This window comes from Ascaphus truei, chromosome 2 (assembly GCF_040206685.1).
Source record: "Ascaphus truei isolate aAscTru1 chromosome 2, aAscTru1.hap1, whole genome shotgun sequence".
NCBI classification, from domain to species: domain Eukaryota; kingdom Metazoa; phylum Chordata; class Amphibia; order Anura; family Ascaphidae; genus Ascaphus; species Ascaphus truei.
In genome coordinates, this window is record NC_134484.1 from 253,401,439 (window position 1) to 253,423,111 (window position 21,673).

General features: G+C 45.3%; 1 protein-coding gene across 6 annotated transcripts in view; it reads right to left on the reverse strand.

The window, feature by feature from the left end:
* Positions 1–21,673, reverse strand: part of MSANTD3 (Myb/SANT DNA binding domain containing 3) — a 52,847-nt gene that overhangs the window by 9,007 nt on the left and 22,167 nt on the right. For 3 of the 6 annotated variants that reach the window (XM_075586092.1, XM_075586086.1, XM_075586088.1), the window contains exons 2-4: positions 13,283–13,719; positions 1,660–1,803; positions 937–1,065 (exon numbers count right to left, since the gene is read on the reverse strand). In XM_075586092.1, coding sequence (XP_075442207.1) covers positions 937–1,065; positions 1,660–1,803; positions 13,283–13,697 — 688 coding nt within the window. In that variant the 5' untranslated portion in view covers positions 13,698–13,719. The remainder of the gene's footprint in view (positions 1–936; positions 1,066–1,659; positions 1,804–13,282; positions 13,720–21,673) is intronic. The other 3 variants (XM_075586087.1, XM_075586090.1, XM_075586091.1) reach the window with 2 other exon arrangements.

A 21,673-nucleotide genomic window follows, 5' to 3' on the forward strand; every position in this document is an offset into this window, starting at 1 on the left:
GTGTCAAAAACTGTTTTATGTTAAAGACAACATTGCTCTTCTAAGCAACCTTCACCATCTTTGTCTATTACAGTATATCAATTTCAGCAACAAACATGTTTTTTTTTTATTCTGCACAGAATCCTGAAAACCAAATGTATTACCTGGCCAATTTTCATATTCGAGATGAGTGAAAAAAATTAAATAATGTATTAGAATGCTGGACACACAACTTCTAATACTGAAGGCATGTCTGTCAAGTTAGCAGTATGAAAAGAGAGAGAATCGGGCCAAGCCACATGGGAAGCCCCTGAAAGGGGTCTAACGTAGAAGAGAAGAAAAAAATAACAGAATGGGTGACGAGACAAATAGTCCGGTCAAGGAATAAAGATCATGAGCAAAAGGGAATCAAGCACACCAACAAAGAAAAACAAAAATATATATATTTTTAAACGAGAACAAAAAAGGTAATTTATGGACTACAAAAAGTCAAGGTAGCATCCAACGTTTCGGTGCCAACATGCACCTTCATCATCAGGGACTCACTTTTGCTCCTGCCAAGTTAACAGCACATGCAGAATCCTTAAAAATGTTTTTAAATGCTCCATTGCAGTTTTGGTCCACACAAGAATCTTTTGCAAAATCATCAGATGGTGGGTTTAATATACATACACACAGGCAAAATAGCCAACTTCTACGTTACGTTGCACCAGTACCATGTGTAGTTTTTAAAATTGTTATATGCATTTTATAGTTGAGGTTAAAAGTGATGGATGTTCAATATATTACATCTGAGCTTAAATCACACTCCAATATTTTGGTATGATTGTTTTTGGGGTACAAGGTACGTTTGAGTGCTTTTTTATAACCCTATAGGCTTCATACCTCCTTTTCAGGAAAATCCTACGGTATATATCTTCTTGTATTCTGGTCTCTATTACCCGGCATAAAATTTACCTTTTTTTATACAGCTTCGAGGCGAACCCTCACCACACAATGAATTAGTGACTTGCGTTTTCCTAATTGGTTCGGTCTGGATCTTGCCCTGTTCATCAATGAGAAGTTCCATGTCTCCTTTGTGGAAAGCTATTGAAGGAATTCACAATAAAACACACAATCAGGTGCTGTTAAAAAAAAAATATGACACACACACTATACTCTATGTATACATACACACTAATTAAATGTACGATTATTTGTTTTCCTTGTCTGTGAAAACATCTTTACATTTTTAGATAAAAAGGTGTATGTATTGACAAATGAAGCATTCAAAAAAACCCTTAAATTGATTGATTATGCCCCATATTTATGTAGCAATGCTATTCCATAAGACACAATCTGCCCAGTGAATGAACGGTGTAGCGTCCTTCAGTGGCGGAAGAGGTCTTATGGAACATCCCAGCGTAGTAAATATGGATCTGTTAGTGCATAGTAAGATTACTCATCCTCTGGTTCCAAAACCGTATCAAGGCTTTTTTTGCTTTGTTTTACAGCCAATAAAACTACAATATGGATAGAGTAGAGACTTTTGAGGTCTCTAAACTGTATTGCTAAAGGACTCATGTTGGCTGATTCATTGCAGGCTGTGATAACGTATCGTCAACAGATGCCACCATGTGTTTGGTTATACTGGCCTCAATGCCACGGACAACATCTTTTGCAAGTCACCCTGCGAATTACCTTTTTCTATAGATCTTTGAGGTGAGCCATCAACACACAACGAATTTATTTCGGGCATTTTCCGAAATGATTTTGTCTGGATCTTGCCCTGTTCATCAATGAGAAGTTCCAGGTCCAAAAGATTAACTCTCTTGCAGTCCATTTCTAAAGCAGAAATGAAGACAGAATAGTTATTAAAATGATATTCACCCAACATCCTAATGCCAATTTTGTACGGCCCTCTATCCTGCTCATTGTGTAGAGCTGTGTCAAAAAGTGTTTATCAAAATAGTGTCTAGATTTAAGAGACCCGTGTTGTGTCTGATTTCTATTATAGTGAAACCTATTGAAGAATTTCACAAACATGCTCAAAATGATCAAAGTAAATGTAATATGTCACCCTTTATACATCTAAGAAGATCAATGTTCTACTAGTCATATTGATCCGAAAAGGAAGCAACGAGAGTTCTCATTAATGAAATTATCGTTTTCAAAGCTTTCAATACGTTATAGCTCTCTTCATGTGTTCATTAAAAAGGTATTGTAACCTATGACAAATATATAAGCAAATACAAAGAAAAGCAGTTTCTTTTTCTGACCATGTATGTGTAGTCTTCCAAAGCCAAAAAAAGTGACTCACAAATACATGATTGAAATAAACATTAATCAGCACATTTCCTTAACCTCTTTAGTGCTGGTCGGTGCTTTGCAAAATGCAAACAACAAAATGGCACATTTACATTGTAGGTTTATAGCATGAAAACTATGAAGCATGCTGGCATGATTGAGGTTCCTCTGTGATCAAGCTCTCTGCCACAGCATTTACGATCTTGCATTCTTTTTGTGTAAAAGAACCTATTCAGATCTTTACTATGTTGCTCCTTGACAGGTCTCCTGACCATCACTACCTGTCTGCCTCTGACCACTTCCTGTCTACTGCCCATCACTACCTGCCTGGTAACCTGTCCCAGCTACTGGACTTCAGCCCTGCAGTTCTCCTAGTGACAGAATAACCAGGCCTTTTACCGAGTCTGCTGGAACAGGATCCGCTCTGGTTCAGCAAGGGGCCACCATGAAAGTTATTACAGGCTTACAAACTGATGTCACGAACTTCAAGGTCGAGTAATTGAGTTACAAAGTCAGTTGTTTGAACTACGCGTTAACCTTATTACTCCCTCGGCTCTGCAAAACCAGATTGGGCATGTCCAGTCCGCTTGTTAACACAGAAACAACTGCAGGATCTACGCGTTTCCCAACCCATCTCTTCCACCCAGGCAGTGTGCCATCTGCCTCTCCTGGAGAAATTCGGTGGTGACGGGCACCAGTTCAGGTTTCCTAAATCAATGTAGACTCCATTTCCAGATGCAGCTCTTTATCAGTTCTATTTTGCCAGTGTCAGTAGTATAGACAGTCTCCTTATTAAAGGATGAGACTCTCTCTTGGGTTTCCACCTTTGGAGCAAAATAGTCCTTTGTTAAAGAACCTGCAATACTTCTTGGATGCTATGTATTTGATCATCCTGATCACTATGTGATGGCTAAAGCATTTCTGATAAATCCAAAGATAGGGAGCAGAGAACTTGGAATCAGCACAGAGATTACATTTTCGCAGAGGCTTGTACGATCAGGTAAAGGATGAACTTGCTCGGATTAATGCTCCAACTGCATTGGAAGACTTTGTTCTCAGTATCCAGATAAACTAAGGATTTCGGAGAGGAGGTTAGAGACAAAGGTTTCACCTCAGTCAGCCCTGGTTTAAGTTGTTCTACTACTTCCTCCACTTCAAGGGTGTTAAGAACGACAGTTTCCCCAGTTCCAGAAACTGAACCAATGCAAGTGGTTCTCTGTTTTAGGACCCATAACATCTGAAAAAAGAAGTCCACGTCACTCCAAAGACTTATGTTTGTATTGTGAAAATTCTGGGAATTATCTACCTAATTGCCCCAACAAGCCTAGGTGGCCTTCGTCCACAAGGATTGAATACCATGAATGCTGTTCACTCGGACTCGCTGTCACAACCCGTATTTTTGACCACAAGAGAGGATAGTAACTTTCGTATCAGGCATCCTCACTTCCTGTTGATGATTATTCTTAAGGATGGTTCTCGCTGCATCTCTATCACTGATATGATTGACTCAGGCGTGGGGAGAGGGTGGAATTTTATGGACTTCAAATTTGCCAAAGAGAACTTGGTTCTGTTTAGACCTAAAGACTCCCCTGTTAAAATGGAAGTAGTCGACAGTTCTGCACTAAGCTCTTGTCCGGTTACCCATGAAACCGGTAAACAAACTCTCATAGTATTGCCCGGTCATCAAGAGGTTATTTCTTTCAACCTTATTCCTTCACCTCAGTTTCCAGTTATACTGGGTTTTCCTTGGCTTGTGATTCATAATCCTCAAATTAATGGGAAAACCAGAATGGGTCACCTTTTCCTCAGAACATTGTGAACTCGGTTGCCTGCCCACAATCAAGTCACCCGATTTGAAGAAATGTCATACATTTGCTATCTTCCCCTTCAAGTATGCAACCACACCAATATCAATAATTTCAGGACGTGTTTAATAAAACAAACATCGACTATGTGACTGTTCAATTGAATTGCTGCCAGATGCCACTATTCCATTTTGGAGAATGTACCCCCTTCCTGAACCAGAGTTACAAGATATGCGAGAATACTTAAGAGAACCTTTCTAAAGGTTTCATCTGACCCTCTACTTCTCCTGCTTTGGCCAAGCTCTTCTTTGTTGGGGGAAAAAAAGGACGATTCTTTACGCCCTTGCATTGACTACCGGGAGTTGAACATCATATCAAAAATAGATACCCACTACCTTTGATCCCTGAACTTCTGGAAAGGCTAAAATCTGCCAAGATCTTTACCAAACTTGACCACAAGGGAGCTTACAATTTAATTTGTATCCGACCGGGAGATGAGTGGAAAACTGCTTTCTGAACTCGCTATAGACACTATGATAATTGGTCATGCCTTTCGGCCTCTGCAACGATCCTGCCACATTTCAGCATTTTATCAATGATGAACTACGAGATATCCTGGACCAGTTTTTTGGTCGCTTATCTGGATGATATCCTGATTTTCTCAGATAATCTTAAAGATCATCATCAAAAACATGTCTGACTTGTCCTGGAACTTCTCCGTAGCCATCAATTATATATCAAATTAGAGAAATGTGAGTTTGAAAAGACTTCTATGGAATTTCTCAGTTATATCATCTCCCCTGAAGGGTCGTGTATGGATCCAAGTAAGATTCGGGCTGTTGTAGAATGGCCAATTCCAAGAAACGAGAAAGATGTTCAGAGGTTTGTTAGCTTTTCCCATTTCTAAAGACACTTCATTAAAAATGTGTCTGGTCTCATTGCTCCTGTTACCCAACTCAACCAAATAGATGTTCCTTTTGAGTTGTCACCAGAGGCTAATTCAACCTTTGTATGACTGAAGTCCCTCTTTACTTCTGCTCCTATTCATCCGAACCTGAACTTCCATTCTGCTATCGGAGCCATTCTTTCTCAAAGGATTGGACCAAAAATGCTGCTTGACATCAGCGGAGAAGAACTATGACATTGGGAACAAGGAATTCGTGACCAATAAGTCTGCCTTTTCTGAAAGGAGCCACTCATTCATTTACCGTCGCCCTTACTGATCATCAGAACTTGGAGTTCATTTGGTCAGCAAATACACTGTCTGCTCAGTGGGCACTATTTTTTCCCTGATTCAATTTTCTGATTTCTTACCGTCCCAGTTCTAAGAATGAAAAAGCAAATTCTCTATCCAGGTTGTCTTGTAAACCTTTCTTAAGTTCTGAATGTGAAGAAAGCATTCTGGCCAACAAATATTTCCTTGGCATCATCTTTTCTTCTAATCTGCTCCCATGTATGGAGAGACTTTTCAGGGAGCGCAGCAACAGTATAAGAAGACTGCTAACCACCACCACAGACCAATCCCCTCGTTTCAGGTTTGAGGTAAAGTCTGGCTCTCCACAAAGAATTTGTACATACAGATCCCTACCATCATGCTGGGCCAAAAATCTAAAATTGATCCTTTCAAGATTGCTACCCAGATAAACCTTGTTTCTTTCCGGCTAGAACTCGCCGAGTCCATAAAAATACATCATGTTTTTCATGCCTCCTTGTTGAAACCGTTCAGAGACAATCCTTTCCCGGGGTACATCCTTCCTCATCCTGACCCCGTCCAGGTTGATGGCGAGGAAGTAAGTAATTGATAAGATTTTAGACTCCAGGATTTCCACAGTGAAACTGCAATACCTGGTGAAGTGGTTGGACTATGGGCCTGAGGCGAGGTCCTGGGAGCCAGAGGGAAACATCCATGCTCCACGGCTTGCCTTTCATAAACAATATCCCGCCCAAAAATAATAATAAATAAATAAATAAAAGTATCTCGGAGAACACACCTTTAGGCTTGTTTTATAGTAGGTGCGGGCGGGCGCGTGCGCCTGTGTGAACGCGCGTGCACGTGACGCACACTGTTCCGTGCTGCCGGGAGCGACAGGGTTGCAGTGGTCTGTGTGTTTGTATGCGCGTGTGTGTGCGTGTAGATTGTGGGAGTTAATTATATATTTAAAACAAAACACGACACTAAGAATAAATTATTCATTAACATTGTACACACACACACACACACACACACACACACACACACACACACACACACACACACACACACACACACACACACACACACACACACACACACACTACAGCGGCGCGAAAACTTACTTACTTTTCGCAGTCTTGCCCCGTAAGCCGGCTCCACGCTCACTGCCGTGCGCGGCCCTAGTATAGGATGGCTGGCTATACACAGCCAACTATAAGTGGAGCGCGCGTGCCCACTATATTACGGGCCTTAGAGGGGCGAGTAGTGTCAGGGGTCTCCCTGGTGGGCCTGGTACCCTGGTCCTTGCCATCCAAGTCTGGAATTCTGTTTTTCTGTTATCGGGACTACCGCTTATATTACCTTAGCAGTCCAGAGAAATCTCTGAGGGAATAACAAATTGCCTCATTACCGGCACCTGCTTCCTAGCTGCAGCTAGACCTTACAATACCTCCCTTACCTGCTGCCTAATTATTGAGGTTACTCTGTGATGAAGCTCTCTGCCACCTTTGTGTACCAGATCCTATTTGGACCTCTACTACTTGCTCCTCTGTTGTTCTCTACCCGTCTCATGACCATCGCTACCTGACGGCTGCCTGTCCAGAGACCATCGCTAACCGCAGTCACTCCCTGTGACGGGATGTAAAAATTGAATCCTAAATGCAAATATAATTCAGAAGCTTCAGACATCTCAAAGTAGTATGGAGAGATAGGAAAAAGAATGAATTGGTTCGAAACCAAGTAAAAAAAGACTGATAGCACCACAAGGGTGAAGACATTAAAATGACAGTGGGCTAGACACATTGCAAGAAGAAATTACCGTCTTTGGACAAAGATGGTACTCAACAAGATTTAATGACCAAGACGACGACCAAAGGTAAGATGGGGGGATGAAATCAGAAAATTTGTTGGAGCAACATGGAGGAGAGGATTGCAACCGCAGTACCTGGACAATCCTACGGTTGGCCTTCATCCAGCAACGACAAGGGCTCAAGATTATCACACACTCACACACACTATGAAATTACAAGGAAACTAATTTATTTTCTACATTCCTACTTGCAGCCAGTTATGCGCATGGTGTTGAACTTCAACATTTTATTTAAAATTACCTAAGTGGCCAGGTAAGTGAAAAATGCCAGTGCCAGATCAGTACTTATTGTGGACCACTTCAATCGTATGAAGTATTCAAAATCACAAGGAAAACTTTGAAGCCTGTTATTATACAACATACAGGCTCATGCACTTTCCACACTGGGATCTCTGGGAACATTTTTCAAATCAAAACAACTCTACTAAACTAACTCTGGCTATGGCGAGTAACAACATACCAAAAAAAAAAAAAAAAAACAGCTGCACTCAGGGGTTTAACCACTTTAGCTGTGATGTACCACACCTATTAAATTATCCACGTAGACACACAAATAGCCACAAGAATAATTTTTTTTTTTTTTTGGGCAGGTGGAAGAGTAACATAACCAACAATAATTAGACATCAGAAATCGAAATTAAATTAGTCTGTTTTTGTTGCATAGATCATAAAAATCCTCCATTGTACTCAATTTAAAATTAGGGACCGACCTGGTAGCGTTTTTTAAATCTGTACTTCGGCATTTGTTCGAATTACCAATAATTGAACTCTTTAAAAAAAATATATTTTTAGCTTTTGTATTTGTGAATGGAGAACTCAGATATGCACAAAAGTTTCAAGTTTATTTTTTCCCCCCATTTTTTTTTTTTTAAATATAAACTTTCAGGTTTGCTAGCATGCACAAAAATGGTAATTTCTCAAAATGTAAAAAATATATAATATATATGTAAAGTATATATATGTAATCACATACACAGCAAATGGAAATATTACTGTATGCTCGTGTGCATGCCTTAGACAGGTCTTCAACCCTGCCTTTCACCATTATCGCCCAGCACTTCCACTGCAGCAAGGGATTCTGGGAAATGACATGCAAATGAGCACACAGTGCCACCTTTTGCTTCAAAACCATTTTTAACATGGTTCCCCTATAGGCTTAAGCTTGCTGCATGGTCACAGCTTTGAGCACAGCCAGGGTTAAGATGCATAGCCAGTAAACCCACCCACAGACAGCCGTTTCAACCTTGATGGGTCTCATCAGTGTGGGGTTGTTATACCGGCTATGCAAAAATGAAGCAATGGGGATATAGATACACACACACACACTCTATTTCCTCGATTCTAAGACGCACCCTTGATTTAATAAAAAAAATTTGGGGGAAAAAAAACATTATATTAAATGTGCAGAATTTTTTTCTGGGGGGTGAGGGGGGGAGAGGGAAAAGGAGAGGGGGGAGAGAGAAAAGGAGAGGGATAGGAGGAAAGGGGGGCAGAGGGATAGGAGGAAAGGGGGGGGCAGAGGGATAGGAGGAAAGGGGGGCAGAGGGATAGGAGGAAAGGGGGGCAGAGGGATAGGAGGAAAGGGGGGCAGAGGGATAGGAGGAAAGGGGGAGAGGGATAGGAGGAAAGGGGGACAGAGGGATAGGAGGAAAGGGGGACAGAGGGATAGGAGGAAAGGGGGACAGAGGGATAGGAGGAAAGGGGGACAGAGGGATAGGAGGAAAGGGGGACAGAGGGATAGGAGGAAAGGGGGACAGAGGGATAGGAGGAAAGGGGGACAGAGGGATAGGAGGAAAGGGGGACAGAGGGATAGGAGGAAAGGGGGACAGAGGGATAGGAGGAAAGGGGGGATAGGGATAGGAGGAAAGCGGGGGATAGGGATAGGAGGAAAGGGGGGAATAGGGATAGGAGGAAGTGGGGAGAGGGATAGGAGGAAAGGGGGGGATAGGAGGAAAGGGGGATAGGGAGAGGAGGAAAGGGGGGAGAGGGATAGGAGGAAAGGGGGGGAGAGGGATAGGAGGAAAGGGGGGGAGAGGGATAGGAGGAAAGGGGGGAGAGGGATAGGAGGAAAGGGGGGGAGAGGGATAGGAGGAAAGGGGGGAGAGGGATAGGAGGAAAGGGGGGGAGAGGGATAGGAGGAAGTGGGGAGAGGGATAGGAGGGAAGGGGGGACAGAAAGGAGGGAAGGGGGGACAGAGAGGATTGAAGGGGGGGACAGAGAGGAGGGAAGGGGGGGCAGATAGGAGGGAAGGGGGGGAGAGATAGAAGGGAAGGGGGAGAGAGATAGAAGGGAAGGGGGAGAGAGATAGAAGGGAAGGGGGAGAGAGATAGAAGGGAAGGGGGAGAGAGATAGAAGGGAAGGGGGAGAGAGATAGAACGGAAGGGGGAGAGAGATAGAAGGGAAGGGGGAGAGAGATAGAAGGGAAGGGGGAGAGAGATAGAAGGGAAGGGGGAGAGAGATAGAAGGGAAGGGGGAGAGAGATAGAAGGGAAGGGGCAGAGAGATAGAAGGGAAGGGGGAGAGATAGAAGGGAAGGGGGGGAGAGATAGAAGGGAAGGGGGGAGAGAGATAGAAGGGAAGGGGGGAGAGAGATAGGAAGGATGGGAAGAGGGAGAGAATGGAAGGACACACAGAGACAGACACACACACAGAGACAGACACACACACACACACACACACACACACAGAGACAGACACACACACACACAGAGACAGACAAACACAGAGATACACACACAAATATACACACACACACACACACACACAGATATACATACACACACAGAGAGAGATACATACACACACAGAGAGAGATACATACACACACACACACACACACACACACACACACACACACACACACACACACACACACACACACACAGATACAGAGATGCACACACAGATCTCCTTCTACACGTGCAGCTCACACAGAGATTTGACAGGGGGGAGGGGGGCTGCTGTGAAGACATACCCCTGTCTGTGGGATCTCCACTGAACTCTCTGCACCTCATGGAGGGGGGGCGGCCATTATCTCTCTGCACAGAGGGGAGTGGGGCTGTGATCCCAACTATGCTGTTATGCTAAGACCCGGCCGGTATCTGCAGCATATCTCTCTGCACGAGGGGGAGGAGGGGGGCCGTGATCGCAGACATTTTTGCTGCACACAGAAAACCCGGCAGGCATCTCCAGCAGCGCCCCCTGGCTGTTTTTTTTTCTTCTTTTTTTTTCTCCAGTACATCGATTGTAAGACGCTGACCTATTTCAGCCACGTGAAAAAGGGAAAAATCTGCGTCTTACAATCGAGGAAATACGAGATAGATAGATATATATCTAATGAAATCACCAGCAAGGTGATAAAAGAAGACAGCACTCAGCAGGCAAAGTCCAAATAAACTGTATTCAGAGTATACACACATATTCCAACTTTTCGATCCTCATCAAGGGAGCTTTCTCACACACACCCCTGAGAAAGATCCCTTGATGAGGATCGAAACGTTGGAATTTGTGTGTATACTCTGAATACAGTTTATTTAGACTTTACCTGCTGAGTGCTGTCTTCTTTTATCACCTTGCTGGTGATTTCATAAATTATTCATCTTAATGGGCTAAGCACCGCTCTTATACCTACACACCTAGGCGTGCCAGTGACCGCTTTTGGATAGATATCTATATATATAGATATCTATATATATCTATATATCTATATCTATATATAAATGAGAGAGAGAGAGAGAGAGATACATACATACATAAAAATGAAGTCCTGCTTATTTCAATTTTCTTTACATCATTTAAAAAAAAAATCCAAATCAAGTTCCGGTATAACCAAAACACTGTACACAAATGTTTTAGAACCAACCAAATCACCTATAAGGATATAGTCAAGAGGCAATCAGAGACTTGGACTGGATTGCAAGTGCGAGGGTAGGAGTGGCTAGATATATCTGCTTATCATTTGCATAGAGATGATACATAAGGCAAAATAATTGGAGGTGGTCAGCAAGGTGTGCAGAAAGAGTAAACGAGAGGTCACAGAACATAGCCCGGAGGTACATCAACAGGAGATGAAGACTTGTTGCAAATGAGACTGAAAATGTGTGGTGGGAGAGGTATGATGGGAATCAGGATAGCGCTTTGTTGCGGATACCAAGAGTGTTTAGAACATGAAGGAGAAGTGAGTGATCAACAGCAAAGACAGCATTGAGATCGCGCATGGAAAAATTACCATGGGATTTTTCCTCATGTAGGTTATTGGCTACTTTAGTGAGCACAGTCTCCAATGAGTGAGTTGTACGGAAGGCACATTGTAATGGTCCAGGAGGGCATGCGAATTAAGAAAGTTGATCATACAGGACAACACAAAACCTAAGAGCAGTTTGGAGACAAAAGGCAGGAGGGATAGAGGGCAATAGTTCGTAATGCATGTAGAGTCGTGTATGTGTTGAGAATAGGCGAGACAACTGCATGCTTAAAAGGAGGAGGGGAAAGTGCCAGAGGACAGGGAGGAATTGAAGATATGGTTGAGTGTGGACTAAGACAGGAGTAAGAGTTCTGATAAGGTGTGAGGGGATGGGATTGAGATCGCATGAGGTAGAAGGACAAATCTCCAACCCTGTATCAAGAGAAAAGGAGTTGAGAGTGGAAGAAGGGGGTTTAGGTAGAAGCAGAGAGGAGGGGGCAGGGACAGAAGGAATCCAATTGTGGCTAGCATCCACTTCGCCTATAAGTGGTCGGCAAAGGCTTGAGGAGAAGTGAAGGAAGGGAAGTGGGAGGCTCGGAGCAGCAAGTCAAATAAAGAGAAAAGACTGTGTGGATTGGATTTGAGAGTGTTGATGAGTGAGTACAATGTGTGAGTTTTGGCCTTAGAGAGCAGAGTTAAAACAGGAGAGGAGAACTGTATAGTAGAGAAACATCAGCATGGAGTGTACGATTTCCTCCATGGGCGTTCATAGGAGCAAGTGTAAAGGAAACGGGTTTATGAATGTAGCCATGGGTAAGTTGGAGCCAAGATTGAGTATATAGTTCAAGAGAGGAGGAGATAGAGTTAAGAGTTGACAATATTGTCAGGTTCAGGTGAAGGAGAGATTAGCCTGCAGGGTAGATGCCAGAGAAGAGAGCTCAATGGAGTTAAGATCTCACGAGTAGAACAGATAGGAGGGGGTGAGGGGGATGAGTGGTGGTGAATTAAAGGAAGTGATGGTCACAGAGCGGAAGGAGGGTGGGGACAGAGAAAAATCAGAAAGGGAACAGTTTTTAGTAAAAAAAAAAAATTCCAATCCTTGTTCCTCTGGCATCTCGGGGGTCGACACTGTGCCTTCTCCAGCAACCAAAAAATAAATAGTGATCAGTAACCGTGGCTACTAAAAGAATCATATGTGCTCTCACATACAGAGAAAATAACATTTTCAAGTCACAAGCTTGTAGCACTTTAAAGATGTCATTGTCGTTAGTACAACTAGGTGCCAAGAGGGATTATTGCCTCAGACTTTTGGAGTCCAGTGGCACCAGAGCGCTGGTTGAAACCAAAGTGGAGCCCCCTCTACTTCAGTTTGTTAATCAGCCATTGGAGAGGTCTGCCCGGTCAGCCCTTGGAAAACTAGTATTTTAACATGACGTACCCGGTACGCTGATAGGGCCTCTGCAGTGACAAGGCACATGACGTACCTCTAACGAGGCTCTAACATCTGCACCTACCAAATCATTTATCAACTGGATGTAACCTGAAATACAACTTCCTTTAGTCAAGCACTTTCGCGAAGGACAATATATCCTTGTACTGTCCATAAATTATGCAGATTAATAAATAATCCACGAAGTTTAGAACAACTTGAACATTTAGAGAGAAAAAAAAGCAAGCAACATTTAAAGTCAAGATAGCACAGTTAAAATGTTATAACATGCCCTTAAGTGTCTTGCATTCATATACAGTATAATAAATGTAGGGTTAAAGAGCACAAGGCGTGAAAAGTGGCCCAGACACAATTCGGCAATCCACAGAATAAGCATATTGAAGACCAGCACACTGACCATCATATAACACTTCTTCCATCAAAGCCCTTTTGTGGTTGAAAGCAAATCCTGGATCGTAACCTTGCCCGCTGTTCTAGATTAGAATGTGTCACTGTCATTTGTGTATGAGCCCCATTACCTTGGTTGGAAGTGTCATGATTGTATCCCGTTTCCTCATCTGGTGGGTTCTGAATAAAGTAAAGCTGCTCGGGAATCATACTTGCGACCTTATCTTTCAATGCCTGGTGGCTATTGGATGCTGGGCCGCAGCGCTTCACCTTCTCTCTCCTCTCGTGGGCCATAATCTTTTTGGTCCGCGCTTTGATGTTCTCCCAGCATTTCTTCAGCTGCTTGAAATCCCTCAGAGACACACTGGGCTGGGAGTTGTACTCGTGGGCCAGCGCCTGCCAAGTGCGCTGCTTCAGGGCAATCGTCCGCGCGTCGCTCTTCTTACACTCCAACACGTACTTGTACTTCTCCACCAGCGCCAGCAGAACGCTCTTCTCCAGTTCCGAGAAGTACTTGGCGGGTTTTAGCACTTCGTTGTTTTGCATTTTCCACGGTAAGGCAAACTGCCTAAAGAAAGGGGAGACAAATATTTTATTTATTTTAATGTCTATATTCAAATAACTTTGTAAATTAAGCAATTTCTTTTTCCTTTTTTTTAAAAAAAAAACAGCTCTGCAGTGTAATAGTTTCTTAGAATCACCCATAACCAATTTTAGCTCTTTCTATCCTGTTAATGAACATTTCCCTTTTCAGGATCTGCCAATTTCAAGGATATCAACTACTTATGTTTATCTGTTTGACTAATGACGGCTTCATAACTTCTACACAAACAAGGGACAAAACAAACAACATTTTACCCCAACCATTGAGAACCGACAAACATATTTGCACCTAAAGACATTACAGAAAGATTGTAAAAAAACTAGTGAAATGACTGGGAGCTGATCTACTGTGCCTCGACATCAGGGACTACTAGATTCCCGAGCAAACAACTGTTTTGCTCACCAGGAGAGAATACTTGCCTGGTGGACACAAAATGGCCCTGGGGTCACTCCCATGACCAATAGAGAGTTGGAACATCGGGAAATGATGTTGTGCAACTTTCTATTCATGAACCCCACCAGCCATGTTTGTAGTGTATTTTGTGAAAAAAAACAGCACACACACGACCTACAAATATTTCGGGAACATGGGCGAGAGTCCTCCCCTTCTGCTTAGGTCACGGAGCGCTCATTTTGAACGCCCTCTGGATAACAAGCAAAACCCGATGACTTGTACCGTATGTCATAAGAGCCTCCAGGGTTCCACCCTTTATGATGTACGCTGTACGTCTATTAGTGCACTGAAGGAGCTAAATGTACTTTGTAAACATGGTAAAACAGAGACTTGGGAGGGGTTTGATATCCTCTGGCTGCTCCCTTTTATGTGGTGTCACTGTGTGATCAGCAAGTGCTAGCACAGCCAGAGTCCCAACTACTCTTTTTGAAGCTGCAGACCAAGCAAACACCCAAGGTTAAAAAAAAATCATTTAAATAAATCAGTTTTGTGCTATGAGAAAGTACTTGTAGCATTTTTGTTTAAAAAAATCAAAAAAAAAATCAATCTTTGTTTGGAAGAGTGCAAATACAGCTCTTGGCTGTAGCATCAAAGATATCCTCCCAATCCTCCTCATCCAAATCCTCATTGAGGTCCATTTCCCATTGAGTCATATATTTACGTTTAGTTCCCATTTCTTCAGGGCTAGCAGTAAAATAACCGTACAGTTGGGAAGTTCATGTGTTGTTCCGACCTTCCTATACATAGGCTTTCAAATTGAGTTAGAGAAGCAGAATCGGGACAAATCCTGAGTTAAAGGTCCTTAACTGTAGGAATCTTAAAACTAAATAAATAAAATCCTTGTTAGAGATGTCCCTCTCCCTATGAAAAAAGTCAAACTGTAATGGATTGTCTATATTCAAGTCCATTACTCTCTCGATTCCTGCCTAAGGCTAAGGCCCAGCTCCCTCAGTCAGCGCGCGAGCTGCAGAGAGGCGATATGCGGTCTGTAGGGAGCGGGAGTGGGGCGTGGTTTGAGCGGAGGGACCCGCTATTCCCCCCCCCCCCTCCCTCCACGGGCTCGGTCTGCAGGACAGGAGGGAGCTGCTGCAGGCTGCTGGAAGGTAAGCAGCTCCCTCCCCCTTCCCCCACAAATGCCCTCACACACGCTGACACAGACACAGACAGACAGAGACACACACACACACACCACCCCCTATCTTGTGTAGGAAGCGGTGTGACAGCTCCCACCCCGCCCCTGATTGGCTCATCAGCGCACCACGTGACGCGTCACCGCTCGGGATCACAATCTTCTTGCATCCCCTGCCGGCTGACGCGTCACAGTGCGTAGTGAGCCATGCAGCGAGGGGGGACTGGGACCGGCTCACAAGGATTCCCCTGCTGGTGGGGAACGCCCGCGCGGCAGCCCCTACACCAACTAGTGAAGGCTTTGGTTTGGAGGCCATGTAACAAGTGTGGATTACCCCATAGCAAGGCCATTTGAGATTTTACAATGGTAAGAGAGAATTTAAGTCTGGTTGTGTCCCATATCTTTAAAGAATGTGATATAGTCGGTAGCGATTCTCTAAAGTGTCTTCTATGCTGCGGAGGTAGCCAGATTAGTTGAGTGTCATTGCACTGGTCAAAGATGACTCCAGTTCTACCCACCTCCTCAAACTAGTCAGAGTGCCATGTAACTAATTGAGATATTTGGGCTTCTCTATAGTAAGCCATGAGGCAGGGGAGTGCCAAGCTTCCTGCTTTTGTCAGGGTAGTCAAAATGTTCCTGCTAATTCTAGGTCTCTTTAAATTCCATATAAAATTTAGTTATTTGTCTCTGGAGATCCTTGAAATCCTATGTTCTAATAGGAATTGGGAGCGTTTGAACCAAATACAGCAATCGTGGGATGAGGTTCATTTTTATGGACTGAATTCGCACAATCCAGGATATTTGAAACCCAACCCACTCCACATTAATAGCTCTTCACATAACATTTGAATATGTTTGGGATAGTTTACTTGATACAATGGTGTTATCGCTATGAACTATATGTACCCTTAGGTATTTGATAGTCTGTGGTTGCCACTTGAAGTCAAAATGTATGGCTAGCAACTGCCCCGCCTCTTTAAGTTTATGTTCAGGGCTTCTGATTTATTATTGTTAATTTTAAACCCCGATAGTCTTTGAACATTTGACAGAACACTAAACAGGTTTGACAGTGAGATCATAGGCTTAGAAAGAGAGAATGACATTGTCTGCGAAGAGTACTAGTTTGTATGAGTGATCAACTACTTGTATTGCTGTAAGATCAGGATTATTCCTGAGGTTCGAGGCCAGAGGCTCTCTACACAGGGCAAAGATCAGAAGGGATAACGGGCAGCCTTGTCTAGTGGCACTTTTTAGAGCACATTTATCTCAGGTGGAGCCTTGGCAAATTACCTTAGTCCTAGGGTCATCATAGAGGGAGATTATTGCACTCAGAAAAACGGCCACCAAAGCCGAAGGTCTTGAGAGTACATTTCATGTACTACCAGTACACACAATCGAGGCTTAGAAGCATTGAAGGGATCTTCTCCTTGGTAGCTACTGCCACCAAGTCTATGATCCATCTAGTGTTGTCTGTCTGTCTGGGACAAAACCGATCTGATCTGGGTTTATTAGGAGGAGGATAGGGTTTAGCCTGTTTGCATATATTTTTTATATTTTTATGTCCAGATTTATTAATGAAATAGGCCTATAACTGGCACAGCATGTGGGGTCCTTTCCTTCTTTGTGGATTAGGGAGATAGATGCTCACAGCATGTTTGGAGGAAAAGATTCCCGTGTTTAATATGTGTGGAGCTAGAATGCCCATACATTTTATTTTTTTAAATAGATGTTGGAAAACCCATCCGGGCCTGGTGCTTTAGAGTTAAGGTTTTTAATAACTTGCAAGTTCTTCACTTTACATTTTTTGACCTAGGGTTCGCATATCTGCATTGCTTAGTTTTGGTAATTGTGCAGAGTCCAGAAAGGCTGCTACATTATTATTTTCTGTTTGGTGGGTTCTAGTTATCGTTTGCCCATCGTAAAGATTAGCGTAGAATTCTTTCGCTATGTTTATATGGTTGGAGGTCAGGACACAGTTTTTTTGCCTAATAGAGTGGATATTAAACGAGGGGCATTTAATTCGTAGTCTAGCGGCTAGCAGAGAGTCCGGTTGATTTGCCTTTTCAAAGAATGTACGTTTGGTCCATTTTAAATGATTGCTCTGCCCTCTGAATGACATTTTTAAAAGAAAAATAATGTAACAAGCCTTTTTTTATTTATATAGCAACAATTTACAAAGCAACATCCCCTGCTGCGTTCCACCGACTGCAGGATACGCCTCTGCAGCCATTTAGTGAACCCCCAAGTCAAATCTTCGCCGATCGATCACAGGAGAATGGATCGTTTCTAATCGGAGCAAATTACTTATTTTGTGGATTGTATTGATGCACATATTAAAGGGAATAATAAAAAAAATTAAAAAGGACGGCAGCTTGGACTGCTGCTTTAAACAATGATATAAACATACTTCTAGGTATCAGATTATGGTCAATTTGGCCCTTGGAAGGATTGCCCCTTCAAAGAAGAAACTGAGGTGCAGACTGCGAAAGAGGGAAGGAAACAAGCACAGGAATTTTCTTTTAACATTCCTTAATTTCAAAGAAACCGCAAGATCTCGCACAGTCCCCGCGAGCTCAGCAAGCTCTCGCACAGTCCCCGCGAGCTCAGCAAGCTCTCGCACAGTCCCCGCGAGCTCAGCAAGCTCTCGCACAGTCCCCGCGATCTCAGCAAGGTCTCGCACAGTCCCCGCGAGCTCAGCAAGGTCTCGCACAGTCCCCGCAAGCTCAGCAAGGTCTCGCACAGTCCCCGCGATCTCAGCAAGGTCTCGCACAGTCCCCGCGAGCTCAGCAAGGTCTCGCACAGTCCCCGCGAGCTCAGCAAGGTCTCGCACAGTCCCCGCGAGCTCAGCAAGGTCTCGCACAGTCCCCGCGAGCTCAGCAAGGTCTCGCACAGTCCCCGCGATCTCAGCAAGGTCTCGCACAGTCCCCGCGATCTCAGCAAGGTCTCGCACAGTCCCCGCGAGCTCAGCAAGGTCTCGCACAGTCCCCGCGAGCTCAGCAAGGTCTCGCACAGTCCCCGCGAGCTCAGCAAGGTCTCGCACAGTCCCCGCGAGCTCAGCAAGGTCTCGCACAGTCCCCGCGAGCTCAGCAAGGTCTCGCACAGTCCCGAGAGCTCAGCAAGGTCTCGCACAGTCCCCGCGAGCTCAGCAAGGTCTCGCACAGTCCCCGCGAGCTCAGCAAGCTCTCGCACAGTCCCGAGAGCTCAGCAAGGTCTCGCACAGTCCCCGCTAGCTCAGCAAGATCTCGCACAGTCCCCGCGAGCTCGGCAAGGTCTCGCACAGTCCCCGCGAGCTCGGCAAGGTCTCGCACAGTCCCCGCGAGCTCAGCAAGATCTCGCACAGTCCCCGCGAGCTCAGCAAGGTCTCGCACAGTCCCCGCGAGCTCAGCAAGATCTCGCACAGTCCCCGCGAGCTCAGCAAGGTCTCGCACAGTCCACGCGAGCTCAGCAAGGTCTCGCACAGTCCACGCGAGCTCAGCAATATCTCGCACAGTCCACGCGAGCTCAGCAAGATCTCGCACAGTCCCCGCGAGCTCAGCAAGGTCTCGCACAGTCCACGCGAGCTCAGCAAGGTCTCGCACAGTCCCCGCGAGCTCAGCAAGGTCTCGCACAGTCCCCGCGAGCTCAGAAAGGTCTCGCACAGTCCCCGCGAGCTCAGCAAGGTCTCGCACAGTCCCCGCGAGCTCAGCAAGGTCTCGCACAGTCCACGCGAGCTCAGCAAGGTCTCGCACAGTCCCCGCGAGCTCAGCAAGGTCTCGCACAGTCCCCGCGAGCTCAGCAAGGTCTCGCACAGTCCCCGCGAGCTCAGCAAGGTCTCGCACAGTCCCCGCGAGCTCAGAAAGGTCTCGCACAGTTCCCGCGAGCTCAGCAAGGTCTCGCACAGTCCCCGCGAGCTCAGCAAGGTCTCGCACAGTCCACGCGAGCTCAGCAAGATCTCACACAGTCCCCGCGAGCTCAGCAAGGTCTCGCACAGTCCACGCGAGCTCAGCAAGATCTCGCACAGTCCCCGCGAGCTCAGCAAGGTCTCGCACAGTCCACGCGAGCTCAGCAAGGTCTCGCACAGTCCACGCGAGCTCAGCAAGGTCTCGCACAGTCCACGCGAGCTCAGCAAGATCTCGCACAGTCCCTGCGAGCTCAGCAAGGTCTCGCACAGTCCCCGCGAGCTCAGCAAGATCTCTCGCACAGTCCCCGCGAGCTCAGAAAGGTCTCGCACAGTCCCCGCGAGCTCAGAAAGGTCTCGCACAGTCCCCGCGAGCTCAGAAAGGTCTCGCACAGTCCCCGCGAGCTCGGCAAGGTCTCGCACAGTCCCCGCGAGCTCGGCAAGGTCTCGCACAGTCCCCGCGAGCTCAGCAAGGTCTCGCACAGTCCCCGCGAGCTCAGCAAGGTCTCGCACAGTCCCCGCGAGCTCAGAAAGGTCTCGCACAGTCCCCGCGAGCTCAGAAAGGTCTCGCACAGTCCCCGCGAGCTCAGAAAGGTCTCGCACAGTCCCCGCGAGCTCAGCAAGGTCTCGCACAGTCCCCGCGAGCTCAGAAAGGTCTCGCACAGTCCCCGCGAGCTCAGAAAGGTCTCGCACAGTCCCCGCGAGCTCAGAAAGGTCTACCTGTTAAGTGTCAAATCTAAATCATTCGACCAATTGAAGAAAAAGTACGTTTCCCACGTGGGGGAAAAAAAAAAATATTTCTTTGTCATCCTAAAGTGGCCTGCAGTGTACAGGAGATGCAGGTCCCTCTAGCACAGGAGGAGTTAAAAAAAAACAACACTATGCAATCCTATAAGTGGCATGTGAGCAAGAAGTGGCAGCTCCTGGAAGACAGAATCATGCAGAGTGCACATCATGTAGGAGGGACGGTGTTGTACAAGGTGCACTGACCACACCCAGTCCTGTTATAGTCTCAATGAGTCATTGTTCAAGTCCTTGTTCAGACAGCCCAGTTTCAGTAGCACCTACAAAATCAGAAACCGGTGTACACATACTGCAAATGTCTGTCCCTTGAGTGAATTTGCACAGCTGGCTTTAAGGGGGCTGTCCCGCTTTCCGAAAAATAGTAATAAACAGTAAAGTGACTGGTGCTTCAAAAAAATTAAAAAAATGTATACACCACACCAAAAGTTCTACATATTAATGAAAAAGAACAACTTCAGGTATAGTATGTAGCATTCATACAATTATTTATCTATAGCATGTGATTCAAATTTTATTTCCTCTTATGGTGCACCAAGTAGGATCTCATAGCGTGGGACTGATCATAAACCTTTGCATGCTCAGTGTCACAGATATAGATATATAGTATTTTATTTATTTCTAAACGCCAAAAATGAATAATGCAGCAGGGGACTGCGGCTTCCCTACTCAGCAACTGAAATAAAAGCTTGTGTGCTTGTATTAAACTCACAGGTCTACTACATTGTTTATTTTAAATACGTTGCCTTTACTTTTTAATCATCACATTCTGAATTGTTAAAGCAACTGAACTGTACTTTATACAGGGCCGCAGACAGACTTCTCAGGGCCCAGGACTGCAACCCTGACTGGGGCTCTCCCCCCCACCCCACCGCTGGCAGTGTTGCGAGCCCAATTTAACACCTCGTAAGCCTCCTCTATTTCCCTCCCTCTTCCCATGTATTTCTCTCCCCCCCGTCTCACCTATCTCTCCCCCCTCCTCAACTACCCCATTCACCTCAATCCCTGCCCCCCCAGCCTCACATGTATTTCACTCCCCTGCGTCTCACTCTTACTTCCCCTTTTCCTCACTCGACCCCTCTCACTTTCTCTCCCCCCCCCTCCCCCTCCGGCAATTACCCCACTCTCACTTATTCCCCCCCCCCCCCTCACACCATGCCTCCCACAAAATATATACCAAAAAACCCCACCACCAATGGAAAAAACTTCCCATCCCCAAATACATACAAAAAAAATCCCCACCCCACAATACAGGCATACCCCGCTTTAAGGACACTCACTTTAAGTACACTCGCGGGTAAGGACATATCGCCCAATAGGCAAACGGCAGCTCGCGCATGCGCCTGTCAGCACGTCCTGAACAGCAATACCGGCTCCCTACCTGTACCGAAGCTGTGTGCAAGCGGGGAGACTATAGAGCCTGTTACAAATGCGTTATTTACATCAGTTATGCACGTATATGACGATTGCCGTACAGTACGAGCATCGATAAGTGGGAAAAAGGTAGTGCTTGCCGAGGTGGGCAACCCTGTCGCCAATCGCCACAAGTGGCGAATTGGCCATGAAAGTGCGGCGAATTTGAGTTTGCCAGCTACCATAGTAAAATAACCTTTTTCCTGATGGCTTGTGCTGGTTTCCGCTTTCTGAATGAGTCAACA